General features: G+C 38.3%; 2 protein-coding genes across 2 annotated transcripts; both read left to right on the top strand.

Annotated features, from left to right (window-relative positions):
• Positions 1 to 266: 266 nt before the first annotated feature.
• LOC121512055 (galactose-specific lectin nattectin-like) lies at positions 267 to 8,520 on the top strand. The gene is made up of 7 exons (XM_041791038.1): positions 267 to 300; positions 600 to 665; positions 2,343 to 2,361; positions 3,602 to 3,705; positions 3,864 to 3,998; positions 6,943 to 7,042; positions 8,333 to 8,520. The coding sequence occupies exons 2-7, from the start codon at positions 600 to 602 to the stop codon at positions 8,410 to 8,412; spliced, it is 504 nt and encodes a 167-aa protein (XP_041646972.1). The 5' UTR covers positions 267 to 300; the 3' UTR covers positions 8,413 to 8,520.
• A 6,008-nt stretch (positions 8,521 to 14,528) lies between these two features.
• Positions 14,529 to 23,202, top strand: LOC121512056 (galactose-specific lectin nattectin-like). The gene is made up of 7 exons (XM_041791039.1): positions 14,529 to 14,590; positions 14,862 to 14,927; positions 18,197 to 18,215; positions 18,762 to 18,856; positions 20,889 to 21,023; positions 22,785 to 22,872; positions 23,026 to 23,202. Exons 2-7 carry the CDS (start codon positions 14,862 to 14,864, stop codon positions 23,106 to 23,108), a joined length of 486 nt encoding a protein of 161 aa, XP_041646973.1. The 5' UTR covers positions 14,529 to 14,590; the 3' UTR covers positions 23,109 to 23,202.
• Positions 23,203 to 24,633: the final 1,431 nt, after the last annotated feature.

Below are 24,633 nucleotides of genomic sequence, written 5' to 3'. Positions count from 1 at the left end.
TCAGCCTGTCTCATGCCCTCAGTCCAGACCGGTTTGAGAAAATCCTGTGAGAAAGATGGGCTGTTTACGTCCTTGTTTTGTTTGATCAAATGCAGCAGCTGATTTGATGGAATTATCTGCAAATGTTTCTTCAAGGAGGCTGTCCTTTACTCAAAGCTGTGGCATTTCATTAGTTGCAATATCAATATTGGCAATAGTTCCCTAATAAACAGTCTTTCAATGGTATTTAATTAATGCTTCTTTTGCAAGAGAGTAGAGTAGTTTTCTGCAAGTCCAGACTCACCTGATCATCAGAACAAGGTAAGGGACGCTTGCTCATTGTAAACTTTATGTTATGCCTTATTTCATTCCCTTTAGATTTGCTTTTTAGTATGATTTATGTGATATGTTCAATTTGTAATTACAATTAAAAATCAGAACTATAATCTTCTGATGTGATTTTTGAATTGTAAAAGGAATGGATTTGGAATGGAATATGAAAATGAAAACTGTAATAATTGTCTCAGTATTCAAATAATTTGAAAAATTAATACACCCAGTACACTGAAAAGGTGTTGTTTTACAGCATAATATATTTTTAACACATGATTTTTACACAGATGGCAGCAACATTCCAGCTTGTTTTGCTCATTGGTTTGAGTAGTGGACTCTTGATGGGAGCTGATGTGAGTATTATTTGATTTCAATGCAACACTGTAGACTTTACTGTATGCTCAAGCTCAACAAATCAACCCTTTTCTGTCTCCACTCAACAGCTTTGTGAACGGTGTAGTTATGAGGCACTGATTGATGAAAAGGCCCAAACACCTCTGTTTGATGCTTTTGCCTTGCTTTTAATGGCTGTGAATATAAGTTTTAGCAATGCTGAATCAAATGAGAGACAGAGGAGAAACGACAACCAAGTGAAGGGCCGGTTACTGAGTGAGGGATTCATTTAGTCCAGATAAATTAGACAATGTGTTTAGTTTTTTACATTCTAATAAATGGTACCAAGCTAATATTTTTGATGTATACATGTTTTTTTTGTCTCTGATCCACTTGAGCTGGGCTTTTCTCAAACCACTATGACTTTTGGCCATGCCAAGCCAAAGTAAGCCGTGCTGATTTACTTTTCCGTCACCAGTTTGACCAGGCTGGGCTGAACCCACAATGCTCCTGTTCTGGAACAGGGCCAAAGCGAGCCAGCCCGGTCCAATAGTCGCACACAGCTTGGGTTAGATTAAAATTAGGATGGACCATGCACAGCGCCAGGAGAACTATTCATATAAAAATGTTATAGACTAAGAAGTTCTAGATGTTTTCTAAAAAAATGCTAAAAGAAACCCAGTTTTTTTCTAACTAATGAGTCATATTACTTTATCAACTGGTGCAAGTAAAGCATACAGTTCTTATCGCCCAATCCAAAATTATGATTTTGTTTATCTGCTGCTATCCTAAAGACCTATAAATCAATCATTAGAAGACTTTTCTTTAACTTCTGTATGAAAAAGACCTGAGTTGCTTTGCATTTGTTACTTTCAGCTGTATAAAAGACAAATTCTCCACACGTTTTTTGTTCCAAAATTTAAAAAATAACGTCAAAGCTTGTGTCATGTCATCTCATGAGATAAGGGTCTTGTCACACCCCTAGTTTTTAACAAGATAAGTGGACTTCAAAATAAGCTGTATGTAAAACTAGATGCTTGTATTTTGTTGTTAATATCACAGATTAAATTGAGTTAAATTAATTTTTCTCACATTGCTTTTATCTAGTGTAGCTGCTAATGCTGATATTGCATTGTTCCATTTTCTATCAATCATGATTGTAATTGGTAATTCTGCTAATTCCTCATGAAACTGCAGTTTTAACAAGGGAATTCTGGTTTCCACTGACTAGTTTATTCTCTAGACATAAAACAATGCACACCAGTAAGATTTTATATATTTAAAAATGTTTGTCGACAACCTTTTTTTCCATGACAAAAACTAAACTAAGACTAACAAAAATAGATCTGTAATGACTAAAACTGACAAAAACTAAGTTCGGAGAACACACTATCAGGATTTGGTACCTGATTTAGACAAGAAAATAAATTCTCGGACTAATAGTAAAGACAAAAATGTTTAAGAGTTGTTGTTGACTAAAACTAGACTTAAACTAAAAAAGATTTTAATAAATATGCATTTAGATTATTAATTTCAGCTAAACAGCTTACAGTGTCAATGATGTAACGATTGTTTTAATCAGATGTCCTTTCTCACGATTCTCAAATTCCTGAAAGTTTCTTTTATTTGCACACTTTCTCCAGCATCTTTTCTTGCACTAGTACTGATGGCTAATAATGTGTTCTTTATATTTGCAGGCAAGATGCCGGAAAAAAGGTTGGTACCTCATTGTTTTTCAATGATGGAGGTAATGTTATGATCCGAAGATCGAGAGTTTTAGTGTAGGACCCAAAATGCAGAATCGGACACATATGAAGCAGTTAAATGGATTCATTGTGGTGGAGCAGGCAGTAGGGGGGGAATCCAGGGTCCAGGGTGTGAGAGGGGAATCCGCGGGGACGTGAGGGTTGAAGGCGTGAGGCTTTGAGGGGAGAGGTGGTGAGTGAATCCAGGGAGAGAGTGAGGCAGCATGGCAGAGATTGGGCTTAGCACTGGCAGCTCATGGAGGCACTGGAACAGAGAGCAGGATTAGTCACAGGAGAAAAACACATAGTAGAAATCTAAATCAATGACTCAAAGTAGCAACAAAGCACTAGAAGTTGGCCGATACCACATGAGATGTGGGAATAATCTGGTGAAGAACTCAGAGCAGAGCTTCAGAACTGGTGGTGATTGCTGTGATCAGGTGTGCAGGTGCCAGCGCAGAGGGAGACGCCCGATCTCTGTAAAGAGGGAAACAGAATTCCATGCAGGAAATAGTCAACAGGAACTTGTCAAAATAAAAGCCAAATACTGCAATCAGCACAGGTAAAGGGGGGGCCTGGTTCAGCTCAGCTTAACTGAAGCAAAGTCTTCGATGAACTGGTTTGGAGGACAACTCCCAGTGCAAATACTTAAAAAAAAACATTAGTTCTGAAGGCAGTTTGCATCCACATTTAAGGTGCCTGTAAATGCAAAACCTTTTCAATAACTTTAGCTCACCTTTCAGTAAATATTCCAACTCAATCTTCTGAGACACAGCACTGCATAATACCCATAACCACTGGTGTTCAGATTTACAGCAGCTGCTCTGATTTTGATGGAAGCAGTAGAAGAACTTAGGGGAGTGAAAGTCTGTTAAGAGAGGAGTTTGGATGAATTGATCGGTTGTGAATAAGCTTTCACTTGGGAAACTTTAGCCTTTTGCACAACAATGTCTAAATTCTATCATAAGGGATTCTACAGTCCCTGGAACAACCCGACTTATTCAACATGCTCCGTCTCTTAAATGAAAGTGAGGTACTTGAGGAATGAGTCAAAAGCTCAAGCTCAGATCATAAGCCACTGCCATACCCTACCAAACTCAAACAGAAACGGTGTGATGTGTTTTTATGTGTTTCTGTGCACATCTGTTTGTAAACCCCTGGTCTTAAAAGTGCTGTACAAATAAAAGCTATTATCATGTTTATAATTATAGGAGGATGTAAGCATGAGTGCATGGGTTGCCCTGACGGTTGGACTATAAAGGAGAATCGCTGCTACAGGTTCGAGGCTGACAAAAAGGAGTGGTGTGATGCTGAGGTACTTGAGAGAATAATATTGTAATGGCTTTAACAGTTTTTATGGCATGTTCTTGCTATGAGAATCATTCAGAGAGGTCCTACTGTGACTTTATTTGTGCTTCACATCTTATTTATTCATTCAGGTGTTTTTTTATTAATGGTCTTTTCCCATATTAGAAACATTGCATTGCTCAAGGAGGAAATCTGGCTTCGATCCATGATGCTGGTGAACTCCATTTTATCAGAGGCATGATCGATAGAGTTTCTGAGAAAAAAACAGCGGCTTGGCTTGGTGGCACCGATGCAATCAAGGTGAGTGATTTATGTTGAATTAGAAGTATTGAAACATAAGTAGACCAAATCCTAACACTGAAAGCTTTTTCTTGGTGGAAAATATGTTTTAGGTCTTTTCCTAACCATCTTCATCCAGAGTTTGATTCATCAACTGGGTCAAGTGATGGCGAAAAACCAAAACAGCCTGCCCTATGATGTAGTTTATGCCTCAGGCTGACAAAAACATCTTTACTATCAAGAAAAGCTCTTAGTGTGGTGCTTTGCTCTTCTTTCAATAAAATTCTGGTGAAAATATCACCGTAGCTGCATCCACAGAGTGGTACTGTTTACAGACTCTGAGCACAGCTAAGCCACACCCATAGCCATCACCTTTTTCACCTCAAATGATGCTAATTTTCCTGGTCATTCTCTGACCAGGACCAAATATTTCAGCTTCTGGCCAATCCATCTGCTTTGCAAGATCAGAAATCACTAGAGTGGAGGCTTAAACATTTCAGAATTGCCCACAGTCTGAATGTTTAAAGACCCTGTAAAGTGTAAATGAATCTGTTTAGGTTTGTTGTATGACCAGTCACTGTGTTATGAACACCTAAATTAAATTTCAGTCAACTAAAACATATATATATATATAATTTATATAAAAAACATATAAACATAAGTTTATAAAAATAAGCTTCAAAATCATGAAAAATGAGGCAGTAATCTGCTCAAGGATGATGTGGGCGTGACTGTTGAATAAGATAAAGCCACGCCCACTCAGGAGAAATACGATCGTCTCAGATTTAAAAAAGGTTACAATCTGAATGTTGACCTTATGATCAGAAAGCAGCTGCCTGGCTCTGTGACAGAGAAGAGACAAAGTCTGTTTTCTGGCTGAAATCTCTGTTTTGATGCTTTAATGATCCATAGACCACTGTGGCTGATAGATTTGGTAAATTTACCTCAAAATGAACAAAAAAACCCAGCATTTAACTGACTTAACTTTAAATAAAGGCAGTGACATCAGCTAACAACAGACGGGACTGAGATTAACTGCTCTGTGAGTTTATATTGTAGTGTTAGAGGGACGGGGTCATTCCCCACCATGGGCTTGTGACATCATGAGCCCACATATTGGCCCTGCCCACATGAAACCAAGCCAGGAAAGAGGTGAAAAACTTTCTAACAGTCTAAATCCAGAATTCAGTCACATGTAGATCTCAGCATTTTAACATGTTTACAGCAACCAGATTCCAACATATCTAGAGTGTTCAGACACTTATATTAGATTTTACTTTTCAGGGTCTTTAAAGGAGAAGGATCCAGGACTACAATTTGGGCACTGAGTTCCAACTTTAACTTTTTAAATTGCATTTTCATTTAGATTCAAATGAAACCCAGTTAAACCTGCTTTGGTGACTATACACTAACACTATAATGTTTCCAACACTTAAAATTGTACCCACACAGCTGCCTGATTATGGCAAAAATTTTGGTCATATTGTTTTAATGATGCTTAGATTATTAAGCTTGATTATGTACTGTTTTTAACGTCTGCTTCTGTGCAGGAACTTCAAATGATTTAATAAATCTTTGTGTTGCCTTGCCAGGCGGCCTCATCTGTGTAACACATTCTGTAAGTTATTCAGCAGCGTTCCAAGTCCAGTCATGTTGATAGTTCACTATTTTACATTTTGAACTGAGTTCAGCGTTTTTCTTCCTTTTTATCTCCTCTTGTTATCAAGCTCATTTCTTAGAAAAGCATTTTTTTATTTCTTGCTCATTCACTTGTGAAATTTACCTGTAACTGAACTTTACCGAAAGCTAGGGCCATCAACTGAAGTGCTTTTTTTTAATTATTATTCTATATGGAAAGGTTGATTATAGGAAAGGTTGAAGATCTGTGTGCTCAAAAAATTAAATGTTGTTGCTTGTCAGTAAAATATTGATCACTCCTCATTCCTGGCTTTTTCTCCATACCTCTACAGAGGTGATGCCATTATCTGCCAAGTTTCTTTTTTGTCATTTTAAATCAATTTTTCATCCCATTTCACCAAATTTCTACACATTTTTGCCAATTCAAAGCCATTTCAGCCACTTTTAAACTCATTTTTACCACTATTTATGCCCATTTTTCAAATTTTAACACATTCTTTCCATATTTATGTAAGTGTTGCCACTTCTAACCCATTTATACCACTTCTAAAGTCCAGTTTCACCAGTTTCCAGTTTCTTAACATTTATGCCATTATTAACCCATTTTAGTAACTTTTAACCCATTTCAGTTCTTTTTTTACAACATTTTTAAGAAGGCTATTTACTACACAAATGATTAAAAAAGACATTCGTTTCGGGGCGCAGGTGGCCGAGTGGTTAAGGTGCGCCCCATGTACGCAGACGGCCCGGGTTGGAATCCGGCCTGAGGCCCTTTACCTTATGTCTCTCCCCCGCTCTCATCTTTGTTTCCAACTCTATCCACTGTCCTCCTCTATCAAATAAAGGCCCAAAAATGCCCAAAATAAACCTTTAAAAAAAAAGAAAGACATTTGTTTCTTTGATAAGAGTGATTATTTTATCAGGTTAAATATAGACTATGGTTTTCACAGCTTTACTTTACAATGGATCGTGATTTTGCTGACCTCCATGGGCCCCAAATTTGGCTCGGCGCAAGAAAGCTCTCCCCTTTATCTCCCCTTATTTAGCTTTTCTAGGCACAACACTGCAGAACGCCCTGCTGCTGTAGAGACACACAGTGCTTTGTTTACGACACATGAAAAATTAACCTCAATATGTCATCGTTTAACCCCAGACATCTTGTTTTATGTTTTGTTTTTTAATTGTTGAACTCAACATAGAAAGTGAAACTCAGTCAATCCTCGGCAGTCAATTGATACCCGGACTGGAAGGGTGGTAACCTGTGTATTACTGTGTTATTGAGTAAGGGATGTTGTCATTAACTCAGTGTGCACATTTTTTCTGTTAGGAGGGTTGCTGGATGTGGAGTGATGGCTCATCTTGTGACTTTAAGTACTGGGGTAAAAACCAGCCAAGCAAAAAGAAACGCCAAGACTGCATGCTGCTGGGTAAGAATCTACAGCCATGTTTTCATACTATGACTCTTAAATATCGGTTGACTATATTGAATTACATTCCTTTTTACAGCTGTATCTACACATATGCTTCTTCAGAAGTGCTTATAGTAGGACTACACATTGTTGGCCAGAATGATAATCATGATTATTCTGATCAATATTAGGTTCACAATGATTAATCATTATTGATTTTTAATTCAAGAGAAGACTTTTCCGTTGCACTTGTTTTTGTTTTGTTTTTTAAACGTCAGATTTAGACTTGGATAAAAAGTATGTTATGACATCTTTGGCCACATCAGCCCCAAGCAGTTAGTCAGATGATACAGTTAGGGATGGGTATTGGTTCATCTGAAATCAAACTGAACCACATTCCAGTCCGTAAATGCAGTCTTCGTGACTGGGAGAGCGGCTAGAGCAGGCGACTTTCCATGCCGGATGTGAAAGCAGCATTGCACACATGACTAATACGTCTAATCTGAGGAAGCAGTGGCATGATTCAAAACAGATAAAAACAAGGTTTCTGCAACTCTTTCAAAGCACAACATGCAAAAATCTCAAATCTTAACAAATTTGTTCAGTCAACTTCTTGTAAAAAATAAATCCTTGTATGCATTTGAAAGCCACTGACAAGTGCAGAATTGTTTTAAATATCTGAAAATGAGATATTTATCTAGATTTGTCATGTGAATGAGGCCTAAAAGAAGTGTTCAGAGGTAATTCTGACTAGAAATAAGATGGACTGATGTTTGAGTGTTTGCAGGTGTAGCTCTTTGTTGTTTTAGCAAGTGATTCTTCCTATTATCACATTAATGAAGTCGACAAATAGCAGATCAGTACTGGTCTTGCCCAGTGATGGAAAATCCTGAGTTCAGCCAGTCCAAAGATTGAGTAAAAATGCTCAAGTCAAGACTAAGACATTCAAGACCATTCTCGAGTACTACAACACTAGGAAAGGCAAGCTAAATATAAGAGTAGATTCACATAATGTGACATAAAACCAAGCATGATTCAAATAAGTATCTATTTTGAAAAAATGTTTCAGGAGACATCCATATAGAGTTTTCTATGGGCAGTTCATGTATTGAAGCGTAAATTATTGCCAACAGTTGTGTTTCTTTGATCGTGGGAAGGTCAAAATCAAAACTACAATTCAACTAGTTTGACAAGCCTGCTGAACTAGCAACAGAGATTTCTTTGTTTTACTGATAATTTAAGAAGATTTAAGAAGACTGCATGAAGTTTAGCTTTTAAAATCTCTTTGTTGTGTTTGTACTACCACAGGTATCAATGGGGTCAACAACATCCGTTGTAATGTGAAGGCGGCTTTCGTTTGTACCCGGGACGTTGAACCCAGAGAATGATCCTTCAGTATCTTCAGGGATGGAGTGTCATTCACTGCCATCTGAACACCTTAATCATATCAGTTTGTTGTCATTTCTGATAAACTGAAATGTGATTCAATAAAGCAATTCTTCTGAGCATTCATTCTGACCCTTTTTATTGTGTCTACATATATGGTTGCAATGTCAGTGTACAAACTGGTGAGTCTAGGGCAGTGGTTTCCAATCTTTTTCCCCCGCTACTCATATAAGAAAAGCTCAGCCACCCCAGGATCCACATCCACTTTGTTGTACATACCATCAACCTGCAGATGGAAAATAGCCTATGGCTACAATCTGGCACATTTACATGTCCATGCTCATTAAAATGTGCATTGTCCCATGTAACAAATAAATAAATAAAACATGGAAAAATTAAACATCAACTTTGACAAAATCCCAACATAACAGGCCTACATACACAGAAGATCCATGTATAAACGGTCCATTATTTGGACAGTGTATTAGGGCCACCATAAAGGAAATAATTAACAATGCCCCCCTCTGTTTAGTTTCAATAAAAAAAACTTGAAATTCTCAAGTTTAAAAAGTTGATAATTAAGAGGAAAAAAATTACTCTAAAAGTGGACCAAAACATAGGTTTGTAAAGTCAAAAATTCAACCTGATTTCAATTTGGTTTCTTGTCATATTTTTACTCTGCACTGTTTTAGATTTACATTTTTAAAAACTTTACATTTTGGAGTTTCTAGAGTCAAAATTTAAATTTTTTCACTTGGCAATTTTAAGGTTTTTTCCTAGTAAATTCTCACCTTTTAAAACCTGAAATTCTGATTTCTTGTTAATACCTGACTTTTAATCTAAAAATGTTGAGCTTTTTTCCAAAAACCTTTACTTTTAGCACAAAAGTGTACAGATTCCCTCCATTTTTTTCATCTTTTAGGTAGGCCCTAATATATTATGTTTCTAATCATTGTTCTAAAAAAATATAAATATGAGAAAACACAACTGCTGTGTTTTCTATAATCATTATGCCGAAAATATTTTTTCATTTATGTGCGTCCTTCATAGTCTGTTGTGCCATTTTGCAGTTGAGTGCAGCGCATGGAGAGGAAATTCATCATACCCCTTGGTTTCAAGTGTGTTCCTGAAAAATCTTCATTTCAAGGGCTATGTAGCCCTTGGCCCTAACCCTCAATTCAAAAGAGAACTGGGACACCTGACACAGAGTTTTTATGTTCTCCCTGTTGAGTGGGTTCTTTCCGGGTACTCTGGCATCCTCCGACCACCATAGACATGCCTGTTAGGTTAAGTAGTGACTCTAAATTGGTTGTATGTGTGAATGTGAGAGTGCCTGGTTGTCTGTCTCTGTCAGCCCTGTGATTGACTGGCAACCAGTCCAGAGTGTAGCCGCCTGTCATCCAATGACAGCTGGGATAGGCTCCAGCCCCCTGTGACCTCCAACGGGATAAGCGGTATAGAAAATGGATAGATGGATGGATGGAGACGCAGCCAGGGCCCCCTGAGAACCACTGGTCTAGGGTTCAACTAATGGGTCAGGATTTAGTCATCTTTAAATGAGAATCCCCTGAGCAGTAACATTTCTACAGGGGGTTTGTAGCGCAACAGAAAAGTCAGAGGAGCCCAAATGAGCAGCTTCTATCCTCTTAGAACCAAAAATTTTTCAAGGAAAATAGTCCTGACTTTTGATTAGGCTTTTAACCATTTGACTTCCACACTAAGAAATCCATTTGTAAAAAGTTATTAGTAAAATTGTGTTTCCGCCTCTTCATTGAACAACATTTCAAGTTTAATTTTTCAGGTTACCTAATCAGGAAGCAGACATGGCAAGTCAACCAGCTGGTTGGATTTCTTTTATTTTTACAACAATTTTAAAATGTTTTCAACTAAAAACATCACAGAGTAGAATTTGTTTAAATAAGGTTTCATTTATTTAACAAATATATTTCTTGACTTATCTGTAAATACTTTGTTAACATTTACTTAATTGAACAACAATGTAATTTCATTTAAGTCAAATACAACCCACAATACTGAATTATTCTCTCTAAACAGGAATACAATAATAATACACACCTTTACAAATGTTCCATGTACCAAGTTTTCAGACAAGGATATTTATGTACAGCAGCGCCACCCAATGGATATAGTCGGTGTAACACACACTTTTCAGTGAGGTTAATGAGGATAAACAGCCATACAGCAATGTAGCAGTGAAAAAAAGGTCAGCCGTGCAGTTACAATGCAAGTCAAAGGGTTGATGAGGTGTGTCTGTGCTGGAGCCATTATTTGTAGAACTGTGACTCTAAAGTCAGGTAATGGGGAGGGTTCTGCCATCTTCCTCTCAAAAAACCCCAAAACATTTTCTAGAAGCAAAAGCCTTGAAACATGGCAACTAAAACCACCACTCTGAAGTTCAGGCAAACAGGCTGTTTTACAAATAATGGTCCATGTACTTCGATAGGTCTCAATAATAATTTACTGTTGAGCGCAGCTTATTATCCTTTATAATGGACCTTAAATATTTACCAAACCAAGAAATTGTTATACAAAGCTCTAGTATGTGGCCTTACTTTGGGTCAGATTTGCAGGAGAATGACTTTAAGACAGGATAGGAGAACAAGAGGATTTAGGTGTCTTTCACACTAGGGGCCCGGTACCGGATCCGAGTGCACTTGAGCCCAAAGTCCAGTTCGTTTTGGTAGTGTGAATGCAATCGAACCGTGCCTTGGCATCGGGCCCAGGCCCACTTGGGGAGGTGGTCTCGGGCACGATTCAAGTGGACTCTGGCACAGTTTGGATGAGATGCGGATGCAACCGCGCTCAGATACGGGACAGAGTGTTGAACCAGCTTTTTGACATCAACGTAAAAGCTAAACTTTTTTCAACAGTGCGGCAGTTTGTTCCCATTTTTCCTCAATAAAGGGCGAAAATCATCAGAATCCAGTCAATAAATGGTCTGCTGTGACTCACCTTACAGATGAACACAAGTTGGAGTCAGTGAGAGTCAAAAACGCTGTATCTGCACAGTGCGAGCCCATTTAATCCTCTGAGCTGTAGTAGATGTGCAAATACGAAGAGCGAAGTTGCTGGCATCTTTAAAGTGATTTTAATCATCCATGGCTGCAGGATGGACTTTTTGCAAGGTCAAAACAAAAACAATCTTCACTCAGGTCATGACCCTAGTGGTTGCCATGGTAACTTCTTCTTCTCTCTCCTCCTTTGCGGGGTTTTAAACCAGCTACGTGCATACCGCCACCTGCTGTTTCAGAATGAATAAATACGCAAGTGAGCCCGAGCACAGATTGATGTTGATTGTGTGAAAGCAAGCTGGGGGGGTGGGGAATCGCACTACAGTGCGGTTCAAAACAACTGGGCCTTATGTGAAAGCGCCCTTAATGGAAAACCTAAACTGATTTGCAAGTGGTGATTGAAGCACTCTGGGGTTTTAACCCTGAGACTGATAGAGTAGCTTCAGCAGATTCCAGGAACAACATCAGAGATCTCTTTTCCAGAAGAGTGCAATCATAGAAACAGCTAAGCGGTTCTCAGGCCTCTGGTAGAGGACACAATGTTAAAGACCCTTAAAGTGAAATCCATAATTTGTGTCTTAATACACTAGATATGTTGGAATATAGTTGCTTTAAACATGTGAAAACACTGTCTGTGTTTCAAGGTTAGTTGCAGGGCATCTAGAGCCGTCGGCAGCGAGAAACATGCACTCTTAAGATATATCTTGGGCTTGCAGTGTTATTTCACAATTAAGTTGACAACATATGTTGAAACCTGTGAAAACAAAGAAGATGGATGGTCCAGGACACCTTTGAGAGCGGAAAAAGTGCTTCCACTGCACTTTGGAGATATATTTCTCCATTGAAAAGTCTGAAAAAAACCTCCTCATGAGAGCGTAAAAACTATTCAGTTTTTGCGCATTTCTCAAGGTGATGGAAACAGCTACTGAGATTAGTGAATTTTGGATTTAGACCTTTAGAACGTTTTTCACCTCTTTCCTGGCTGGGTGCAATGTGTCTGTTTAATGAAGTTGTTCTCTAATCTTCTACTTTTAGTGAAGCTTTCTGTTTTCACACTGGTAGAATATGTCACAGCAAAGATAAACACAGTGTGAGCACACTTCTAGTTTGTGCTTTTCAAAGTTAAAGCCTGGTTAAGCATTTCTTTGGAGATACTTCCATACATTCACTTGTAAGGGGGTTTGTTGAGGTAAAATTTATGAAGAATGACAGGGCTTTGACAGCAGGGAGATGTGGCCAACATGAAGCAAACTTGCGCCTAGTGTGAGAGCCAGAGCAGACACTCTCAGCAGATGTGCACAGCAAAAGACACAGCCAGCCTATTTGCTGTTTCATGGCATGGCATTACTTTAATAGTTTCGTTTGAATTATTTTGCGAGAAATTAGTGAAATGATTGAACAAAAAATGCCTTCAACCATACAGATAAGCATGCCACAGCCAGAGTTTCTAAGGTTCTCAAACTTAAAAGTATATCAATAAAATAACGTGTTTTTTTTTTAAACGTTTGCAATAATGCCAAAATAATCCCATTATTTTGTTTAAATCTGTAGATTGTACTATTAAATGTTTATCTTACATAAAGTTATCTTTAGATAGTCTTTATGTGTTCAAGCAGTTAAAAGGTCCCCTTACAAAGCTGATGGATTGACCAGACTCCCTGTCCGTCATCAAGCAAATCCATCTTGCAGAGCCCTCATCTGCAATGTTTGTGGCGAACCAGAGCACCAATCAGCGTCTTTTGAGAAAAACAAGGCCATAGCCACAGGCGGGGTTTAGTTGTACTTTGAGCTGACAGCAACCTCCATGTTTCTCGGTTAGCTTGGGGGAGTGTAGTGTCAGTTTTATCACATTTCTTTATACAATAAGGAGCAAGAAACAGCACTGGAAGCTTTTCATGGCTAAAAGATGTTTCCAAATGTCTGCTGACCTGCGTTGGCATGAGTTTGCAAGAGTTACGGGGGAAGGGGGGTCTTTATAAAATGGGAGCTGGTGGAGCTCGGCTGTAGCATTGGTATAGCAGCAGTTTTATCAGAACTGGGCCACATTTCTTCATTTAAACAAGAGCAAAGAGCCACACTGTAAGTTCCTTGTGGCAGAGAAGATGCTTTCGCTCTTCTCCCAACTGTCCACGGCATTTAATCCACATCGTAATCCACAGTAGCATTTACTGGTAGGTTTGTTGCAGAGCTGCGCATGCATGCTACTCCATCATGTTTTGTCACCCTGGTTGGACTGTGAACATTTGTACAATCACCTTCCAAGAACCTTTTTAAAAGTCCTGCCTTTCCCAAATGCCTCGATCACAAGCTTTCCCAGATGAATGTGAAATATCCATGCATCCAGGCATGTCAGGTTAGTAAACAGGCTTCTTTAATGTGATCCTTGCTGTATATGAAATAACTAATTCTAAAATGATTGTGTGAAAAAAATGCAGGAAATCAAGTATTAGATCCTGTAACTTTATCAGTTTACAGTTTATTGATAGAATAGAGGATTTAAATGTGCCAGAATCATCAAAGTTGGGCATTTTTTACCAAAAACCTCTTTTGTGCTGTACCATTTGACATTTTATAAACATATGAGAAAATTCCACCCTGGTCTGGCATACCAAGAAATCTTAAGTCTGTCATGTTTGCCGGGCAAAAAGTGGTATCCATTTTTCTCAGTTTTGCTCCTAAAAAGTCCTTTTGTTTAAAAGCATGAATCAACCCTGTTAACGCCAAACTGCCAGGTAAGGAGTTGTTCATAAAGCTGGGTCTAAAATTGTCTCAGAAGTAGAAAGGGACTTTGCAGGCAATATGTGGTTGGGTAACTCATTCTTGTCCCAAGATGACTACCAGAGTCTCAAGCTTGCCACGTGTAAAGAAATTATATGGTCGTCATCCTGTTGATATCCTTGTTTTGGCGCAATCACATGCTGCAGCTCATCATGGAGCAGGACTATATGCAAATGTTTCTTCCAGGAACAGGCTAACCTTTACTCAAGGCTGTGGCAATGTGGCAATATCAATATTGTCCTTGGTTTCCCTCATATCATGCAAATTTCTTAATCAAACAGCCAGTCAAAGGAATATATAGAGTGCTTCTCTACCAAGATATCATAACGAGCTTTCTTCAAGTCCAGACTCTTCTGACCATCAGAACAAGGTGAGGAGTTTTGTATTATGACATATATTTCACAATCTTTATTCACTCTTCATCATTGTTTTCTGTATAACCTGATTGCAGCTTTTTCTTTGAGTAAAACTGTTACCCTTTGTACAACTCAGATATTTGTTAAAAAAAATCTTCGTCTGTAGGAGAATTTTAAGGTACATGAAGCAGAATGATTCATCTTGAAAATTTTAACGGATGTACGGCTATGCTAAAGTAGCACAGAGCTAGCATGGTTTATTCACAATCTCTGATCTTTACACAGATGGCGATGACTCTTCAACTCATTCTGCTCCTTGGTTTGAGTAGTGGACTGTGGATGGGAGCAAACGTAAGTATTACCACCTCAACAATTATACGGCACTGAATGTCATGTAGTGACTCCGTTGACTAAAACTATGACTAAAAATGTTTGTCAAGTCTGAGAAAGGCTAGACTAAGACTAGCTAAAAAATGCATCTTTGATGACAAACTGAATAAAAGTAAGTTTAGTTGGTAACTGACTTTACTTGTGGGTAAATCTGTCAAAATACAAAGCATCTGTATCTATAGAGTGGTGCAGTCACGACGTAGTTTTGTTGGCAAACCCAGAAGTTAGCATTGCATGGGTTGCCTCAGGGATTTTCAATGGGTTTTTGGATCATTGCTGAAAATAAGATGTGTCAAATAAAAGTTTATGAAACTTACACATTTTGTTCATTATGATAATCTTCCTAAACTGATGATATAACCATCACATCTGGTTCGTTATTCTAACTGACAAAAGTAAAAAAGCTAACGTCATGCTATATTAAACTACAACACGTCAACTGAATTTAATGTCATCACCCACGGATACAAGTGAACGGCAGGCTCAGTTGCGGTGCTTCGGATGATGACATGTAGTCTTCCTGACAAACGCTGTAGTCCTGGTTAACTGTCCGTTGGCAACTGCCTTTATTAAGACCTGAAATGATACACAATTCAAAGGTGGGGCACGTTTCAGATGTATTTTATGTTGTAGGATAAAATGTTAAGATCTCTTGAGCTTGGACTCACTGCAGACCTTATTTCAGGCATTTAACTGAATATGCAGTCAAAAATCCCATAGACTTTCAGACGAGGGAACCGGAAGTGCTAAAATGCTAAGTCACATCAGCATTTTAGGACTCATTCCTGCACCACCCTATTCTGCCTCTCAGCAATAGAAAGCAGGGACCTCCAGTTTTGCGTAGTCAATAGAGCACACTACTGCTCGAAATTTACTAATGTCTTTGCTTCATAAAAGTAGGGGACTATATGAATGAAATAATAGGAAAGTGCAGAAAACATGTCCAAAATGAAATTTTGTCATATTGTTTTTTTTAGCATAAATGTTGTATGTTATTCTGTTTCACCAAATGATTCAAATATTAGATAAATGAGTCTGAATAATGACTTCAGCTTTGCTTAACCATCATCAGGTATCAACAGGCCTAATTCTATCCTCTTGCTCTGTCCCTCACCTTACCTCTCCTGCAAAACCTGTGATAGAGAGGGCCTTAGCAATTCCAGAGTGTCAATTGGCTGGCACAAGTTGACGAGCAAAGGATTCATCCAATAATGCGCAGTAAGAGGTGACAGCATTTGCCCATTGCTCTCTTATTGGCCCCTGTAATGCCGGCTGTAAATCACGTGAGATGGCAAGTGATGGGAGAAGTGAAAGATGAGACTCTCCAGTTCACAGAAGTGTTCACACAGCATTTCTACGACGTAAAATGACAAAGATATTCATAAAAACATACGGAAAAGTCGCTTAAACGCGGTGGCGCGTGCCCAACCTCAGAGGGTTAAGCACTAAGCAGTAGGGCTAAATGATTTGCAAAAATAATCTTATTGCAATTTTTTTCCCCAATATTGCGATTATTTATAGGTTCCTCATCTTTTTTACTTTTCGATAAGTACAAGCAATAAATTAATCTAAATTTTAACGTACACAGTATTAGATGTAATATACTGGGGAAAAATTATTTAAATAAATATCTAATTGCAATCATTTTGGCTCATATTGCAAGTTTGATATCAATTATCATTTTTATGTCAATCTGATTTTAAATAAGAAAAACATGCATTAGTAAAGCAGGAATTTTTATTCTAAAAAAACATTAATGTTTGCATTATGTGCATAAAATCTCTGCTGCAGAAAAATGTATTAAACTGGTATTTTAACACATTTCAAGTCAACGAAATGTTGCAAGTTTTGCAATTTGTAAATTGCAGCAAGCCATATTGTAATTTAATCTAATTTGCGATTAATTGCCCAGCCGAACTGTATGTCCACTTGAACAAGTGGGTGTGGTTAAAGGGATACTTCAACATTTTGGCAAATTTGATGAGTTTGATGAGGGAAAGCCAGAATACCGTCTGCTTACATTGAGTTGGCACAGCAGCTCTGAACTCGGCAGCGGCCGATCTGAAAACAGCTTGCACCGACAACTGAAGGTAACGAACCTATTACTAAGACTATAGGGATTATGGCAATGGATGAATTTGCCAAAATGTTGAAGTATCCCTTTAATTGCTATTGTTATAAAATAAGACAAAAACAATTACCCAGAGTGCTTTTATTTTTAGTTCTGCATAGTTAGTGTAATGTGAACTCCAGTTCATTTACATGCTATAACATTAGAAAAACCCCATGAATCTCAGCAGGTGTATACTTATCACTGATGGACTGTTGATCTGGATTTGGGCTACTCAGAACAGCTTTGCAGTCCATAAAAATGAGGAATATAAATACTGCTTGTCTATTTTAATGTTATTTGAAAAAATATTGATGAGGCAAAGAACATCTGAAATTGGTTCAAGTTTATATTTTCATGAAATATTTCTTCTTTTAAATATTAGCAAGAGTGAAAAGGTTAAATGAGGACAGAAGTAAAACCAAATGTTTACACAGCAACGCTGCGCATAAAGAAGATGGATAAACAACCAAAGGGAGGGGCTGAGAAAGAACTGGAGATGGCTATGATGCCTGAGGATGAGAAATCTGACAAAATAACAGATTGTTTTCCAAACATAGCCCTAATTTTGGCTGCCAGCGCAGCTAGTAGCAGTAAACAGTAATAATAATAATAATAATATCTTGATTTTATATAGCGCCTTTCAAGAAACCCAAGGACGCTTTACAGGAACACATAGACATGGACAAACTATGTGAGGGGTAGGATGAGTGTAAGGGGTGGTTTAGTGAAGACTGTAGGCTGTGGTGAACAGGTGGTGCTTGAGACGTTTTTTGAAAATGTCCAGAGATGGAGCGCTACGGATGTCTGCAGGAAGAGTGTTCCAGAGGTTTGGAGCTGCAGCACTGAAGGCTCTGTCTCCAGTATACTGCATATAATAAAAACATGCAAACAGCTGTTTTTTTTTATTTTGTGTTCATTTAGACAACCAGCCAGGATGCACTGACTACTGTCACTGATTAGGTTGATCTGAAAAAATCTGCAGTTTTTTTCAAAGAACAATTGATTGTTTAATTGGTTGATTAGATGTGTGATTTCAGATGTTTTTTCTTGCTGCTGATCAATACCTGTCTCTTCCACTTCTACCAAATGGCTAACAATGTTCTCTTTACATTTACAGGCGAAATGCCATAAAAAAGGTTAGTATTTAATTATTTTGTCAGCTATATAAATTTAAAGTATTCAGAAACTGTTTGGGAATCAAGAAGAGGGTTATAATTATAATATATATATGTGCAATGGATATGTAAAGCAGTCCATGTGGCATGAAGCCTCACATCTTACACCAAATGAACTTGCCAGTGAATCCCTTCGAATGTTTTTGTGGCAGGTGAAGTAGAGCAGGAGTGAAGTGCATGGGGGAGGGTGATTTTACGAGCTTACCCATGCTAAGAAATCACCAATAGGGAGCACAAGGGAGAAAAGGGTAACAGCCCTTAAAAGAGTCCTGGTCATGCTAAACTACTTCCATTTGAGAATTATGGAGGCCTAATGAAAAGGTACTAAGAGTAGATTAATGAGAATTTTTTTTTTTTAATGATTGTAGCATCAACATAAAAAGCAAAAGGCATCTGAATACTTTCTGAATACTCTGCAGGTGTGTAAACTTTACTATACCACCATTTATTTATAAGTGAAGGACTAATAATATTTGAAGTCTGACTTGCATGATGTTTGTGTTGTAGGTGGATGCTGTGAGGGCTGTCCTGATGGGTGGACCCCGATAAAAGAGCGCTGTTACATGTACCACAATCTGGCAAAGGAATGGTGTGAGGCTGAGGTACTTTGAAGACTCATTAAATTTCTTTGTTTGAAAGACGTACAGGCAAGGATGGAGCTCTCTGCATGTACTCTGTGCATAGATCACTCATATATCAGCACATTCTCTTGATTCCAAAAGAAACTGACTAAACCATGTAATACCACTGGTAATCATGTGAGCAGTGTTGAGTAATGTAGCTAACATTTTAAGCCAGAGCAGCAGAACACAAATATCATTTGTCTTGATGTAATGAGGGGACTGTCCACGCTAGGACTGAATAAGACTATCCTCCAGGTTTTTCCTATTATTTACCACATTCATTTTACCTCTACTGTTACAAGCCTTCCAGAGCTGGCTGCCAAGAAGCATCCCCACAGCATGATGGCATTGTACCCTAACCCTTAAGGAGTTTTCTTTTGTATTTTTTGGTCAAAAACCCAAATTATGTTGACCTTGAATGATTTATAAAATCAGTAAGATAAAGGCACTGTAACTACAACAGAACGGTGCGGCCAAGGATGGACTGAGCAGTGGAGTTGTAGACATTAGTGTTGGGAAGTTCGGCTCTTTTCAGAGAGCCGGCTCTTTTGGCTCGACTCCCAAAGAGGAGCCAGCTCTTTCAACTCCCGAACAGCTCTTTATTTAGGATCTTTTGTAGCCCTATATTTTACCTTAACTTGGCAAAAAATAATGGTTAGTGTGTTGAAAACCCTTTTGCATTCAGTGTTTTTATGAGAAGACTTAGAATAGCCGAATTTTGTGCATTTATTCTGTTACAAAACCATTCTTAGGTTTAGCATTTGTTACACCCCTTCTAGGGGTGGCCAGGACACAACATGAAAAGGACCCAAATCACTCATCTCTCAAATAGCCACAGGACTAAGGTTACAAGTTTTAACAATAATAGCATTTATTTACATAAGAGTTCTCAGTAACAAAGAATGGTAACCTGTTCAGGGTGAATCCGAGATAACTAAAAAACTGGAGAGACGCTTAAATGAATCTGCAAAGTAAACAATTAACTTCTCCAGGTAACAGCTAAGTTGCTTTACTTTTAACATAAATCAGGAGTAACACTACACAAAGGGTAAACTAACAACTAGAGATGAACTCAAACGATGCTGTGGCGTGGCCGGTTGAGAGGTGAATGAGCTGGGGTTCCCCCTGCGCCCCGGTGACGTCACATCTCCTCCTTACATTAAGCTTGAGCTCCGCAGCAGCCTACCACCTGTCCGCACGGGACCCCAGATCAGCCAATCAACAGTGAACGATGGCACACCTAATTGAGCAGACAGATAGGAAGCAAACTCGCCTCACTCTACACACACACAGCAGGCACAACCAATTCAGAGGAAACAGAGATGCAATATACAATAACAAAAACACATTACGACCGTGGTCATAACACATTTGAATTCCACTGGTTAGGGTTAGAATTAATGCCGAGCGGATGTAGGCGCATTTGCCCATGCGCAGTACAAATCGGGTTTCCGGGACGGATCGGGTAGCAACATCCCCCCTGTTTGTTTTCACATAATGCTAAAATCCTTTATCCTCACATGTGATTGGCCACATGGCCGCCATGCTGGCCAATCAAAACAAAGTTCTTAGCAGAGCTGGGGCTGAGCACCATGAGAGCTAAGCAGCAAAATTTTTTAAAAAACTGTGAGCCGGCTCTCACTCTATGCGAGCCGGCTCTTCTGATTCACTACAAAGCATTGGCTCTCAGAGTCGCAGCTTTTGCTCATGACCCATCACTAGTGGACATCCGTGTAAATACATGTTTTCATGTAAACAGACACTTGATTACTTTTGCAGGGACGACTGTATCATTTAAAATGTGCAGATCCATCTTTGATCACAAAGGGAGCATAAATAAGCCTTAATCCTGTATTAACTACATATAAAATATCAATCTATCATTACCAAAAAAAATATTTTATAGAAGTGTCTGCTGCTATCCTTTCAACTCTACTTGTCCTTGTTCATTGTTAAGGCTTTCTGTATTTCCATTTGTTTTTCACTTTATTTACTTTTGCCTTTCCATTAGAAACACTGTGTGAGCAAAGGAGGGAATCTGATTTCAATCCTTGGACCTAATGACAAGATGGCAGTCAAAGACATATTAAAAAGGGCTGTGGGTAAACCTATAGCTGTTTGGACCGGAACCCATGATGCAGTCAAGGTGAGTGATGCATATTGGGCAGATTGCAAGGTTTCCACAAAGTAAACTGAAATTTTGAAAATATGTAGCAGCTTTAGGCAATGAAAGGATGTTCCAACAATCTGTAGCAACTGGAAATTGTATCACAGGACAAAAATCGTTGGTTCTCAACTGGTGGGTTGGAAGCTGCTTTCAGATGAATGTGAATACTGTCTGAGCTTTCTTCCGGCACTTCACTGGACGTAAATATTAGAAGCTTAGTGGTAGCTTAGCGGTTAGCATGTAGGAGGAACCGCTTGGTATGACACTTTATAAGTAGTAAATGGAAATAAAGTGGTGTGTTGGCTGCCAAGGGTTTAACTAATGTGTAACTGCTCAACCAAACTGAAAAGAGGCCGCATGCCCAAGTCATGACAGGAACGAAGGCTGGTGGAGCTAGCAGCTGCTGTAAGCCATGCTGCACAGAGTAGACAGACTCATGTCATACCTGCTGACATAATGACCCTGAGAGAAATTACTGTTTTCTAAGTATTTTCCCCTCTTTAGACTGGTCGGTGAAATGCAATTTAAATGGGCGTTTAGCCAAGTGGGGAAATAGACGCCTAGAAACATCCTTTGTAGCTGCTGTTTTCTACTTCTTCATATCTGCGTAAAGCCGTTAAAGTACATTAGCATCACAAGTTCTTGACCCTCTCTGCTTCTTAAAAGCAGCGCAGAGGAAAAAGAAGCTGCCAGGGCTCTCCACTCCTCAGGTAATGCAACCATTGTAAGTGTTTCTTCTTCGTGTGTTTTGTTTTGCCTGCTTCTTCCTCTTCTTCATTGGATGTTTAAAAGGGTTACCTAACAGTCACAAGTGTAACTGCCTCCTACATTGGCAACACTGTCACCTTTGATTTTGTGAATCTCCATTCAAACCATAGTTTGTAGAAAACATATATGTATTTGTTCTGGGACTGCAGTACATGCACCGAACCACAACGCCCAAATCAAATACAAACACCCTTACACCCCTACTGTAAATAGATTTTTTAAATTATAACTTTTTGGGGACATATTTTCATCCATGTCTGTCCTGATCATAGCTTAAAAAATTCTCAAGTTTCAGGATTCTAACCCTTTAAATGTCAGTGATTGCATGATTCTGATATTTTGTCATCAAATAATACATTGTTTTTCTCAACATTCAGGAAGCGTAGTGATTGAAAAAGTCCCTAAGCCCCAGTCAGTGTATTTTTTGGCAGATCCATTTTCTGGTTAAAACCAGACTCAAAAATTGGAGAAACTCTCGTTATTCTGTTTTTTTTTTCATTTTGGTCACAAAAACGGAAAAACAAACATTTTTTAAAAAAGGGGTCCAATTTTTTATATTTCTTAAATTCCATTATTTTGTTTTCTTCATTTAATGAAATACTTGATACTCGTATTTTTATCAAGACTAAAAAACAAATAGATAGTAAAAAAAAAAAAAAAAAAGAATTCATGTATTCAATGTTCTTGGAAGTGGCCATTTTTTGTACTTAAAGGCCTTAACACTTTAATGTTAGGACACTGAAGAGATACCACAGTTGTTGTTTTCCAATTTACCTCCAATGGAAATTGTTTGATTGTAGCTCAACATTAAAACAAAGGTCACTGAAAAATATTCCTGTTTGATTGAAAAATTTCTTCCTTCATGACCCAACAAAGACTCTAAGTTAGAGAGTGGAGAAAATTCTCATCAAGAACCTAATGTTTTATATCCATTTCCATATTCATTCATTAATATGTGACTTTGACTTTCAGAATGGTTGCTGGTTGAACAGTGATGGCTCAGAGCATCACAAGAGTTGGGCTGCTAAGGGCAAAAAAGGAGAAAACTGCATCATGTACGGTCAGTACAGTTCCGCTGTTTATTATCCTAATGTGATATTGAATAATCATGCTAAACTTTACAACCAAGAGACATTGTTTTGATTCATTCAAGGATAAACACAGTCGCACTGTTGATGTTCAAACCTTTTATTTTTGTGTCTCACTACAACAGGACTTTCAGGCAACCCTGTTGCCTCAGACTGTTCAGCCAAAAAACCTTTCATTTGCTCGACTGAAGTTGGCCCGAAGGACTGAAGTGCAGCATCTTCGCTTCCCCTTTCAGATCTGAGCATCAATGCTTCAAGATTGATCAACATTTCTGATTCACTGAAATGAAATCAATAAAGCAAATTACTTAGCATTCTTTCTGGTGTCTTCTCTTACATCTGTCCAACACTAATGGTTACAATGTTCAGAATTTCAAACTTGTGATTTAAGCAAGAAGCTTAATTTCCATCTGGTTATTGTGGCATGTATATATATATATATATATATATATAAATAGCCTAGTAGCATTTAGCAAAACAAGCTTGGTTAAAATGAAACATAACGTTTGTAGGTAGATTGATCTAAATGAGTGATGACATCTGATATACACATATGATAGATCTGACATCTGATTCCTTCTGTGGTGCCACAGAAACAGGCAAAATGCAAAAATCCAAGATGGCGGCGCCCTTGGAGGGGACCCTCCCTATGTATGAATAAAAGGCTTATTCTGAGTTATTTTAAAAGTTGGATTTAAAAAATGTGTTATCAGATGTCAACACTAATTTAGATCAATCTACTTATAAATGTTATGTTTCATTTTAACCAAGCTTGTGTTGCTAAATGCTACTAGGCTAAATATTACACACTGCACCTTTAATTATATTACACCCTAAGTGTAACAATGGTAGTAAAACCAACCTGGTGTTGCTTAAGTTATGCTAAGAACTCCAGAATACATGATGAAAAAAAACTTGTGTCATAGCTTTCTATAGCCTGACACGTCAGATGGATGTGTTGCGCACATCCATCTGGTAAACCTCTCATAGACAGTGCTTGGGAAAGGGCAGAGCCTTTGAAAAAAAAAAAAAACTCAGAGGGTGACTGGATGAACCTTCTGTCTGTCCCATCTTTACAGGCCCATCTTTTCAGAGCAACAAAACATGACAGCCACGATTGAGGTACGCCCCTACCGAGGACTAAACTCAATTTAGAACTGCATATCATGAACCATGGCGACTATAGACATGTCAGTACACGATTTGGACATTATGGTAAAGAAAACAACTCACTGATGTTCTTTGTTCTTCTTTTAACAAAGAAATGTCAAGTTCTGATAAAACTGTAGCATTTGCATCATCCACGCTAATGTCTTCCGCAATAGTTGCACCGGCCTCTTGCTGCTTGCTAACGTCACGACTCTGCCCCTTGACGCTGCATTCTCACGAGGGCTGTTGGAACGAATTTCGGTGTTCGAATATTATTGAATACTCTGCGTTACAAAATATTATGAAAATTGGATTTTAGTGTCATAAATATTCTTTTTTTTGTTTTGTTTTACAATCAAACTCATGGATGGTATTGTGTCTCAGAGCTCTGGATCACTGAAACTCTAACAGTCATACCTAGTAAGGTCTATGCAATCAAAAAATGTCAGAAAATTTGTTCTCTGAAATGTTCCTGTCTTTGAACAACCCAGATGTTAGGCTCTAAAACTCTTGAAGGACACTGCAATGCCTCCAGTGTCCTGTCTCCTGTATGTTGAGCAGGAGGCATTTATAAAAATGTTTAA

Source organism: Cheilinus undulatus, linkage group 7 (genome assembly GCF_018320785.1).
Source record: "Cheilinus undulatus linkage group 7, ASM1832078v1, whole genome shotgun sequence".
Classification (NCBI taxonomy): Eukaryota; Metazoa; Chordata; class Actinopteri; order Labriformes; family Labridae; genus Cheilinus; species Cheilinus undulatus.
Note: the sequence above shows the minus strand (reverse complement) of the source record. Positions and strands in the feature narration are given on the sequence as shown.

Excerpts from the sequence above, each read along its gene's own strand:
- LOC121512055 (XM_041791038.1), top strand. The coding sequence starts at position 600 with ATGGCAGCAACATTCCAGCTTGTTTTGCTCATTGGTTTGAGTAGTGGA. Across the intron at positions 3,706-3,863 it reads AGGAGTGGTGTGATGCTGAG|AAACATTGCATTGCTCAAGG; the intron begins GTACTTGAGAGA and ends TTCCCATATTAG. Across the intron at positions 3,999-6,942 it reads GTGGCACCGATGCAATCAAG|GAGGGTTGCTGGATGTGGAG; the intron begins GTGAGTGATTTA and ends TTTTTCTGTTAG.
- LOC121512056 (XM_041791039.1), top strand. The coding sequence starts at position 14,862 with ATGGCGATGACTCTTCAACTCATTCTGCTCCTTGGTTTGAGTAGTGGA. Across the intron at positions 18,857-20,888 it reads AGGAATGGTGTGAGGCTGAG|AAACACTGTGTGAGCAAAGG; the intron begins GTACTTTGAAGA and ends CCTTTCCATTAG. Across the intron at positions 22,873-23,025 it reads AGAAAACTGCATCATGTACG|GACTTTCAGGCAACCCTGTT; the intron begins GTCAGTACAGTT and ends TCACTACAACAG.